At 39.4% G+C, this 11,283-nt stretch overlaps 1 protein-coding gene across 1 annotated transcript; it reads right to left on the bottom strand.

The window, feature by feature from the left end:
- Positions 1-1,103: 1,103 nt before the first annotated feature.
- LOC108101717 (thyrostimulin beta-5 subunit) lies at positions 1,104-2,488 on the bottom strand. Its single transcript, XM_017206156.1, has 2 exons — positions 2,443-2,488; positions 1,104-1,690 (listed from the first exon to the last, which is right to left on the bottom strand). Exons 1-2 carry the CDS (start codon positions 2,460-2,462, stop codon positions 1,210-1,212), a joined length of 501 nt encoding a protein of 166 aa, XP_017061645.1. The 5' UTR covers positions 2,463-2,488; the 3' UTR covers positions 1,104-1,209.
- Positions 2,489-11,283: the final 8,795 nt, after the last annotated feature.

Raw genomic sequence — 11,283 nt, forward strand, 5'->3', positions numbered from 1 at the left:
TTTTGTTTGTTGAGCCGACGCGAAGAAATTTATTTGGTTTTTGATTGTTGTAGAAACACCGACGCGGAAATGTTTGTTGTTTAAATTGTTTATACCAAAAAAAATGCGAAAAAAGAATAATACCAACTACTAATCACGTCGGGGTCACCATGAAAAAACAATAAGCGTTTTTATTGCCGACAAACGCGAGAACTTGTGATTGCAGTGGTTATTTCTTATTTTTCGAGGTGGTTTATTAAGTCGAATAGCGAAAACGAAAACGAGAGTTACGGCGATGCGTACGACACGGAGTTCAAATTTCAACTAAACTTTAATTTCATAAATTTCTCTTACATGCTAACCTAAAGTACTAAGCGGGAGAGCGGTGGCCGAATTCGCCTGAGCGATAAAGCTTTATTTACGCCCCGATCCCCGCTTTACATAAACATCAGAGAGAAATCTCCAAACAACCTCAAAAACCTCATACAAAATTATATTCGAGTCCGTGGGTCAGATCATGTTTATTAAATGATTTCAGGGTCGCTGAATCCGAATCCGAGGTCTAAAAAACTCCAGAATGTCAGGGTTACGACATAACCTCAAAAACTTGATAAAATTATTATTTTCCGAGTTCTGGGTTCAGACCATGTTTACCATAAAACAAAAGTTTCTACTTATAGAGACCGAGACTTCGAATTCCGTAAATTTTTTGAGGTTATGTCGTAACCCTGACATTCTGAAGTTTTTTAGACCTCGGATTCGGATTCAGTGACCCTGAAAACATATAATAAACCCACGGACTCTAATATAATTTTGTATGAGGTTTTTTGAGGTTATGTCAGAACCCTGACGTGCTGGGGTTTTTTGGACCTCGGATTCGGATTCAGCGACCCTGGAGTCTGACCTCCAGGCCCGAAAAAATATTTTTTTTGTGTGGCTGTGTTATTAAACAGGTTAAAAAAAATTGGATATTTAAAAACTTTTTTTTTTCGAAAATTTTCGAAATTCCATATCTTCGAAACGGGGGTGGTCAAAAAAACTAAAAGGTGGGCAAACGTGGTCAAACAGGGGTCATACGATTCCACTTTTCAAAATTGAAATTTGAAATTTTTTGGACCCAACTTTAAGCTCTTAATTTATTGTATGTAACTATGTATGTATAACGCCACCACTTTCCGGTTCACTTTTACATTTTTTATTTTTACATTTTCTATATATCACTGCATGTGCTTAATAGTCCAGTTCCTTTGTATCAGCTCCTACCATAATAGCTTCGCTGCCTCCTTCCATTGCAACGCTAGCTGGAGCTTCGCAACTAGTATCCTGAGTAGAGCAGGTCTGACAGTTGCAATTTACTGCCTCCATATAGTGGTACTTGCTAACGCTCTTCTCCGCCTTAGGGTGACAGTTCTTGAGGATGGCCATGACGGGCTGTCGGTGAGCATGGACACAAACTGGATGAAAGGAACGCTTATAAGGAAATTTCCAATCGGAAATTTCGCTTGAGTCGCAACGTCCCCAGCACGACCACACGCTTACATAGTCCCAGCATTCATGCCCTAAAGAGTCGGACTGTGTCACTTTATACGTATACACGCGACGATGGCAGCCCAAGGGCGCCGCAGTAGGTCCACTGTTGATGGGCAAAAGCTCCACCAACTTTGAAGCGTAAACACGCATCATAATTAATCCTAAGGATAAAGCTAGAACCCTAGATATAAATACATTCACGTGGATATAGTAAACAAGGAAGCTAGCTTCGGCAAGACGAAGCTTATATACCCTTGCAGTCATCAAATATTTCGAACAGAATACACAAAGGCTAAACAACATCGAAGCTACGACGACTTTTCTATTAATTTTCCATATTTTTGACTATTGTTCATATGGAGCTATATGATATAGTCAAGAGTCGTTAGAAAACTCCATATTCAAAAAATCATGATTTTCTGATGAGAAATAACGATTTTATCTTTTTATTTCCGTTATTTCTATATAGATTTTTCGATCTTTCCTATGGCAGCTATATGAAGTTGTCCGATTCTTATGAAATTTTTTTTATAAATCAAGGATAGTTAAAAAACTTGATACTCAAAAAATCATAGTCGTGTGATGAAAAACAACAACGGAGTAAGATTTTTTTTGTCAATCTCTCGTATGGGAGCTATTCGATATAGTCGGCCGATCCGGCTCGTTCCGACTTATATACTGCGTGCAATAACTACAGAACTTTTGGGAAAGTTTCAGCAAGATAGCTTCAAAATTGAGAGACTAGTTTACATAGAAACAAACAGATGGACAGACGGACCGACGGACAGACGTACAGACGTATTTCAATTCAGATCGTGATGCTGATCAAGAATATATATACTTTATAGGGTCTGAGGTGCCTCCTTCACTACGTTACAAACTTTTGCACTGCAAGGGTATAAAAAGGTGCGCAGTTAATAAAGTTTGCCTTACCAAACTGAACAACCACCCATCGTCCCTTGCGCTTCGCTGTGTGGTGGGCTTCTTCTTGCTGACTGAATTGGTACCAATGTTATTCGCTTATATATACGCGCTCTATATGCACTGAGTCTGCGCTGCGTGCAATGGTAAGATTCGGCCCAACTCAATTTGTGCGTCCAAAAATAGCATGGCTTCAGCCTTACTTTTGCATATTAAATTTCTTTGGTGCTAGCCATTACCGTTTTGTATGCTAAATTAATTATTTAAACGGCAGTTAAATGAATTACATTGTGAACTAATGGCAATAAAAAAGCAGATTGTTTTCTTTTCAGTGGAAAAAATACAAAAAAAATTAAATACCTACATTAATCATTCATTATTATTTCTGTTATTTTAGTACATAGGTTGCTCTTTACTTAAGTACCTTCTCACAGCTTCGCTGGTCAACACAATTTAACAACATTAAATATTAAATGGTGGTTTAACACTTTTCCAGTTTGACTTTTTTACTTGCGCAGCACCATCCAGCTGTTTCTCTTTTGAACTTTAACGTCCTGCAATATCGGTATATAGTCGTCATTGGACCAATATCTTAATTTTCGTTATGACTGTAGTTCGCACTGGGATCATATTGGAATGACAATCGATTGTATGATGCAAATGATCTTCATGTGCTCATTCTCCTATTATATTTTGTCTTTCTTCGCTTAAGTTCTGTGAATACACTGTTGCTGGCTTGGATGTCTTGTGCGGCTGCCATTGTTCGCACGACGTCCGCTAAGCATTTTGAACTATGGGCAGAGTGGTGAATTTATCCTCAAATGCACGATCCACATAATTTACACAGTTCAACTTACCACCTTAAAGACAAATGCCTGCTATTTAAATTGAATAAAAATTCTATTTTTTTCACAATTTCACAGTGAACACAATACCGGTTTGTCACATGAAATTAACTGAGCAGAGAACACTAAGGTTTGCACATATTAACGTGAAAAAACTTAATTCACTTGGAAATGATAAATGAAAACCACAAAAATTGAGTTAAAATTTTGGTATGTCGAGCGGGATAAAAAGTATCCTATGTCCTTCTCCTGGCCCTACCAATTTTCAGCCAAATCTGTTCAGCCGTTCTTGAGGTTTAAGTGGTGTAACTAACACGACTTTCCTTTTATATATTATATATACAGTCGACTCTCGTTAATTCGAAACTCGAGGGACTCTTGAAATATTTCGAATTATCGAGTGTTTGAAATATTAAATGGTTCGAAATTTCGAAATTTGCGAAAGAACTTTGTTATACTGGCTTGCTTTAAAGCACAATTCTGCTGCTCACACTGCTCAATAACTTTTTTTAAGAGAAAAAGTGCCTGAAATACTTTTTCATCACTTTCGTTTTGTAGACATAAGCTTTGTAAGGTATCAAATGAGGATCTTGCTTCCTTAACTGACACCTCTGCCAAAGGTTCTTTATGCTTTCTAGGGCTCATAGCTAACATTAACTTTTAATATGCATACCAACGAAAGAGTAACAGTAACTGAATAACTACACAAAACAATTCGTAAGAAGTGTGTGCGTCAAAAACTACATAATCAAAACAAAAACAAAGGCAAGTTTGAACTTGTCGCAAAATTTTTTCTCTGCAACTTTGAATTGTCGAGTGTTAGACGCTGATGAGTTCGAATTAACGCGTGGTTTTGTTAAATATCAATGTTTTTTTCGTTCGAATTACCAAGTGTATGAAAATGTATTGATTTAGTTCGAAATATAAAGAGATTTCGTAGGGACCTCGTGATAACTTTGATTTTTAGAGAGGTTCGAATTATCGCAGGTTTGAATTAACGAGAGTCGACTGTATATATATATATAATATATATAATATACCTACTTACCTACTAATATTATAAAGAGGTAAAATTTGTTTGTTTGTTTGTTTGATTGCAACGAATAGGCTCCGGAACTACTGGTCCGATTTAAGAAATTCTTTCACCGATAGAAAGCTACATTATCGTGGAGTAAAATAAGCTATAATTTATTTTGAAAAAAAATTAGGGATCCGTAAGAAAATTGCAATATTGTCGCATATGAAGTGAGTTGCTGCCTCATCACACTGACAAACACGCTACCATAGCATTTTAACTCAATTTTTGTGGTTTACATTTATCATTTCCAGGTGAATTAAATTTTTTCACATAATTTGCAAACCTAAGTGTTCTCTGCTCAGTTAATTTCATGGACAAACGGGTATTGTGTTCACTGTGAAATTGTGAAAAAAAAGAATTTTTATTCAATTTAAGTTGAACTGTGAAAATTATGTGGATCGTGCATTTGAGGATAAATTCACCACTCTGTCCATAGTCCAAAATGCTTAGAGGACGACGTGCAAACATTGGCAGCAGACATCCAAGCCAGCAACAAGTATATTCACAAAACTTCCATATATTTGAAAAATGTTGCAACATTGACTATTATGTTGTTAAATTGTGTTGACCAGCGAAGCGGACCCAGGACCTCTAGTAATATATATACTAGTAAACCCGGCGAACTCCGTTTCGTCACCAGATGGCGATAGTCTTACGAAAAATTTTGTTTGGTAATTAAAAGATAAAGAAAATTTTTTTTTGTTTTATGTATGAAAAAGAAAAATTTTATTTCATTTCACAACAGTAATGAACTCATTTCGATTACAAAAATAAAGTGGTATTTAGTTGAATTTCTCTAAGTTAATGAAAGTGAATTCAATGAAAATACTGAATCGAAGCGTTATACGTGTCCGCAAATTATCCGTTTCATTGAAGTGCTCTTTGCTAAGCCAAATTTTTTTTTATATAGTCTGACGTTAACACAAACAAAGCGGTTCCTAACTCGTGAATACGCATAAATGACCAAGTGAAAAACAATGATTTTCTAAATTTATCCCGCAAACACTAAGCAATTGGCCTTGCGACTTGTTAATTGTCATTGCGAACGCATGGCGAACTGGAAATTGCCATCCTTTGAAGTCAAACGGAAGATCAGCCGGAATCATTGGTATTCGAGGAATACGAACATTTTCACCTGCGTACTTTCCGCTAATAATGCTGGCCTCAATCAAATTCGGCATAAGTCCTTTAACCGAAAGTCCTGTCCTGTTAACTTTTGGAAATTAGCTGTAACAATTAGACGTTGGCATGGCTTGTGTTCTTCTACTGTTTAATTTAATCGACGGTCACGGGCCAGTTGCGCATAAGTACGTCGCCCAAAATTTTTTGCTCCTCTGCGGAGACGCGGCATTTCATATCTTTGTAAACGTACTCTTCTGGCTTTCACTGTACTACGACCTATGTCCCATCAACGTAGTCTTCCAAACTTGAGTACAAAATGTACTCAGTTCTAGACTTATGTATAATTATCTACTGAGTTTGCGATGTACAAGTAAAAAAATAAAAATATTTAAACATTAAAAACCCCAAAAATAATAAAACATATTGTGAATGTAAACCATCCTTAAAACCCCTGAAACACACACAACAAATTTCATCAAAATCGGTTCAGCCGTTTAGGAGGAGTTCTATGACCAACACACGTACAGAAGATTTTTAGAGAAGATTTCCCGTTACACGGGAACGATGTCGAAATGTTACAAAAAACGAAGCCATCACCAAAACCACAAAAAACTTCACTTCACTTCAATTCACCAAAATCACAAAAATTGAGTTAAAATGCTATGCTAGCGTGTGTTTGTCAGTGTGATAAGGTAGTAACTTACTTTATATCTGTATTATACTAGCAACCCCCGGCGAACTCCGTTTCACTACCTGATGGCAACGTACTCTTCTAGCAATCACTGTACTACGACCTATGTGAAACGGCGTGGTTGTCGTTGTTCTAATCTTCTGACTTCATTGCGTTCAGCTCGTGTATCTTCTGGCTCTTCTCTGACTTCATTGCGTTCAGCTCGTGTATCTTCTTGCTCTTCTTGATGCAATTGCGCTATTCTTTCGGCTTCTATTTCGCATATATCGAGATATACTTTTATCATGGCTCAAATCTCCCCCTTTGCGTTTTCTTGGCATTGCTCACTGGACAAAACACTCATAAATAGAATTAATGATTTTACTTGATGAATGACTTTTGCCGTAGTTTAAATTGATTTAAAATGCTATGGTGGCGTGTTTTTGTCAGTGTGATGAGGTAGTAACTCACTTTATATGCGATTTTTGGTATGTCGACCAGGATTTAAGAGGATGAAAAATAAATGTTGGTTGATTCTCAGACCTACTCAATACGCTCACAAAATTTCATGAGAATCGGTATAGCCGTTTCGGAGGAGTATGGTAACAAAAACTGTGACACGAGAATTTTATGTATTAGAAGATTATATAATACCTATAACTAGCTGACCCGGCAAACGTTGTTTTGCCACCAGATGACTTTATAATTTCTGTACAAAATTTAGTCAGTTCTAGACTTACATATGTATGTATGTGTGTATGTTTAAGTTATTATAATTGCGTCTGGCTTAAAATGAATCAAGGTTATTATAATCACAACGTGCATTCACGCGATTGGCAAGTGGGCTTCCGGAATCCTCTCCCCCCATAAAGTAGATTTGTAAGAATTTATGTTGTTCATTTGGCATTGGCAGCAGTGAGCCCATTTTATGATAAACTTGGCCTCTAATTTTGAATGTAGAATTGTAATTTTGACCATTTGCATTGTTATTTCGAACTATTTCTGTTGCTTCGAACGATGTCATTTGAAAGCATGTGTCGGGTCATCCAGCCGCAGCAGATATTCAGATTCTCTTAATGCTAGCTCTTAGCTTATCTGCATAATTACCATCGCTCTCTCTCTCTCTCTTTATCTTTCTATTCGCTCTTTCTCGTTGCTTGTTGGTTTATACTTTGGGTCAGCAGTCGGTTGATCCGCGTCTTGATTCAATTCAATTGTATTACTTCTTTTCGATCCCGCGGACCATTTGTAACTCTTTTTCGTCGAAAATAAAATCGCTGCTACAGAATTCGAAAACAAAATTTTCTTCGTGCATAATTACTTCAACAGCTAATAAAAAAGCTTATTAGCTCAACATTTGGTGAATCCGACGTGATTTGTGCATAAAAGGGACTTTGTGCAAGTCACAAAAATTAATTATTTTACCAGGCTACATATTTTGCTTTATTTGTGTTGCAGCTACATTGTGCGTTTACCACAAATGTTTATAAATTGAGTTGTGAAAATAATAACACTCTTGGTTACACAAGCTTTTACATAAGGCGGTATATAGACCAGAAGCGGACCGATTTTTCGCATTCTCCTTTGCGCTCATCTTCCCGCTGAAGCCGAATTTTGCCCGCCGAATCTGCGGAATTTATTTTGTTGTTGTTGCTGCTTAACATGTCTTCAGAAAATTCGGTAATCGTCACCGGCAAGAGCAGCTCAAACAGGGTGACATTTCTGAAGCGCAAGGCAAATTCACTATTTAATAGAGTGGAGCGTTTAATGAAATCTCTTTCAACTTCGGCGTTGAATTCGTTTGACGATTCTGGCCTTCATGTGAGGTTAGAGCTTATTTAGGAACTTCAAGGATCATTTAAAAAGGTTCTTAGCGAGCTTGAGGAGTTGGATTTTGACGAAATTGAAAACGAAATTTGATGACGTCGTCGTAATTCTTAAGTCGACGGTCCGATCGGAGATCACAAAGCGCTCCTCGCAATTGCTTCAGCCTTTCAACCTTTGCTGATGCTAATACGTCCGGTTATTTCGGCCATCAGCAGCGACAAGCTCTGCGCCGAGCTATTCCACTTCCCGCTCTTGAACTTCCGAAATTCGCTGGAGGTTATGCGAATTGGGCAGATTTCTATTCTATGTTTACAACGATCATAGATAGTCATCCTGACCTGACCAACATAAAAAAGCTGCAGCATCTACGTTCATGCCTGAGGGATTCTGCGTTGGAAACCATTCGTTCGCTGGAAATTTCGGATGGCAATTATTCTGTGGCATTGGACTTATTGCAAAAAAGATTTGATAATCGTCGTTTAGTTTTTCAGGCACACATTACTGAGATCCTGGGGCTTAAGGCAGTGCAGAGTGGTTCCGTCTCGATGCTTCGTGAGCTGTCCGATAAGTTTAACGCTCATATTCGTGCTCTAAAGGGATTGAGCACGACGGAACAAATCGCAGGTTGCATTATCGTCCAAATACTGCTTCAAAAGCTAGATCCTGCGAGCCAGGCCAAATGGGAGGAGCGGTTAGAGGATCCAGCAGTCGTCAATATAATTCCGACGTGGGAATCCATGGCATAATTTTTGGAGCAGCGATGCAGAACGTTGGAGACTATGGATTTCGCCATGGCAAGTTATGCGTCTGGCAATCAGGTGGGAAACAACGAAACGTCTAATCCTCGTAGATCCGCTTTTGTTGCCACAAATATTAACCCTTGGATTTGTTCGTTCTGTAATGCTTCTGGTCACTCCATTCATTCCTGCCAAGATTTTAATGCCCTGCCCCCTGCAAATCGGCTTCGAGAAGTAAAGAGGCTCTCTCTTTGCATAAACTGCCTTAAGATAGGGCATCAATTGAGGCAGTGCAATTCCAGCAATTGTCGTGCATGCGGAGCTAAACACCACACTCTCCTTCACTTGGGAAATTTAGCCTCAGCTTCTCCACAGGCAGGATCACAGCTTCCAGAAGCTCTTGCCGCTGTCTCACTCAATGCTGTCGTAAAACCATTTGCCGTGCCTTCCACATTCACTGGTCTTATTGCTCAGGATTTCAGTACTGACAATGTGCTCCTAGCCACTGCCACCGTTCTCGTAAAAAATCGGTCAGGAGTTTTCGTTCCATGTCGAGTCCTTCTTGATTCGGGCTCTCAACTGCATCTAATAACATCCCGCTTTGCAGATCAGCTTCAAACAAAGAAGATAAAGTCCTCGGCATCTGTTACTGGAATCGGTGATTCGAGCTTTGTTACAAATGGTCACTCAGTTAATATTACGATGCAGTCCCGAACGTCTGATTACACGGTGAACCTAACCGCAGTTATTGCCCCCAATATAACTGAGCTACAGCCTAGTTTCAATGTGGACATCGGCAGCTGGAAAATACCGCAAAACATTAAATTAGCTGACCCTTCATTTTATATCCCTCAGCGTGTGGATCTTTGGAGCCAGTTTGTTTTACGAGCTGTTGTGCGTTGGACAAATTAAGCTCGCACCTGGATTACCGCTTATGCAAAAGAATTGACTGGGATGGGTTGTTTCCGGAGGATATGGCGTCTCCAATGGCTCTTCATTAATCTCGCCACTTGCTGTACCTCTCGTTAGTAAGGAGAATAGCTTGGATCGCCTTGATGATCGTCGGAAGGTTCTGCTAATAAAATCACCATACGCAGACATCGTAGCCTGTTCCAAATTGGCAAATTCCTTCGCTGCGCTTCAAAGGTTTTTCGGATACGTCTACAAGTTTATCAATTGCATTCGTCAGCCCGATCTTAATGCGTCAGATATCCAAAGTACCATAAAATCCTTGCAGTCTAAAGGAGTAGTAGCCCCATCTAGTTCGTTTGGATCTCCATTTCCCTTTATGGATCAGTTTGGGCTTCTTAGAGTGGATGGCCGACTAAGAAACTCGTCGCTGGACTTCAATGGCCGTCATCCAATCATATTGTCACGAAGCCATCCTGTCACTGCCGCCACTCACTTTCATGAGCGTAATCTGTACACTAGACCTCGGGCTCTATTCTGCATAGTTCGATCCCAGTATTGTCCTATGGGGGGAGGAAGACGGAACGATTGGATGGATGGCAACGTGTGGCCTATTTGCAGCAAGTCCGCTGGACCCGATGGAAGGAAGATTACCGGACGCTACTGCAGCAGCGCTCCAAATGGCGTACCCCGAAGCCTGGCCTGGTTGTCGGTGACGTGGTGCTGGTCAAGGATGAGAACTTGCCTCCGATGAAGTGGCCCCTAGCGAGAGTCGTTGAGCTTCTGTGTGGTCGAGATGGAGTTGCTCGAGTTGCCGTCCTCAAGACAACATCTGAAGTGACAAAACGAGCAGTTAATAAGCTGTGTCTGCTGCCCCTTAAGGATGCTGTTGAAAGCCAGGCTTCCAACGGGGGAGTATGTCGGGTCATCCAGCCGCAGCAGATATTCAGATTCTCTTAATGTTAGCTCTTAGCTTATCTGCATAATTACCATCGTTCTCTCTCTCTCTTTATCTTTCTATTCGCTCTTTCACGTTGCTTGTTGGTTTATACTTTGGGTCAGCAATCGGTTGATCCGCGTCTTGATTCAATTCAATTGTATTACTTCTTTTCGATCCCGCGGACCATTTGTAACTCTTTTTCGTCGAAAATAAAATCGCTGCTACAGAATTCGAAAACAAAATTTTCTTCGTGCATAATTACTTCAACAGCTAATAAAAAAGCTTATTAGCTCAAAAGCATGAATTAAATGTTCGAATTGACTTCAGGAACACGTTAAAATCTGGATCCGTGCCGATAAGTAAGCCATTTAATGGTTCAGGTGGTGTTTCAATTTCTGGTAGTTGCACTTTTCCTGACGCGCAACATATCCCAGCTGGCTCATTTTTAAATTTCAGACTTCCACTTTTGAGTGAGCATAATACTCAATATCGGGCTCATACTGGAATGCTAGACGCAGTAATGAATTTTATATAAATACTCGATGTACCTGTTGTCGTTGATGGTCATTTGTTCTGCCTCTATTGACTATGACACGGCGTGGTTGTCGTTGTTGTAATCTTCTGACTTCATTGCGTTCAGCTCGTGTAACTTCTGGCTCTTCTCTGACTTCATTGCGTTCAGCTCGTGTATCTTCTGGCTCTTATCTGACTTCATTGCGTTCAGC

The sequence above is a fragment of the Drosophila ficusphila genome, unplaced genomic scaffold (genome assembly GCF_018152265.1).
Source record: "Drosophila ficusphila isolate 14025-0441.05 unplaced genomic scaffold, ASM1815226v1 contig_47, whole genome shotgun sequence".
In the NCBI taxonomy this organism is placed as follows: Eukaryota; Metazoa; Arthropoda; class Insecta; order Diptera; family Drosophilidae; genus Drosophila; species Drosophila ficusphila.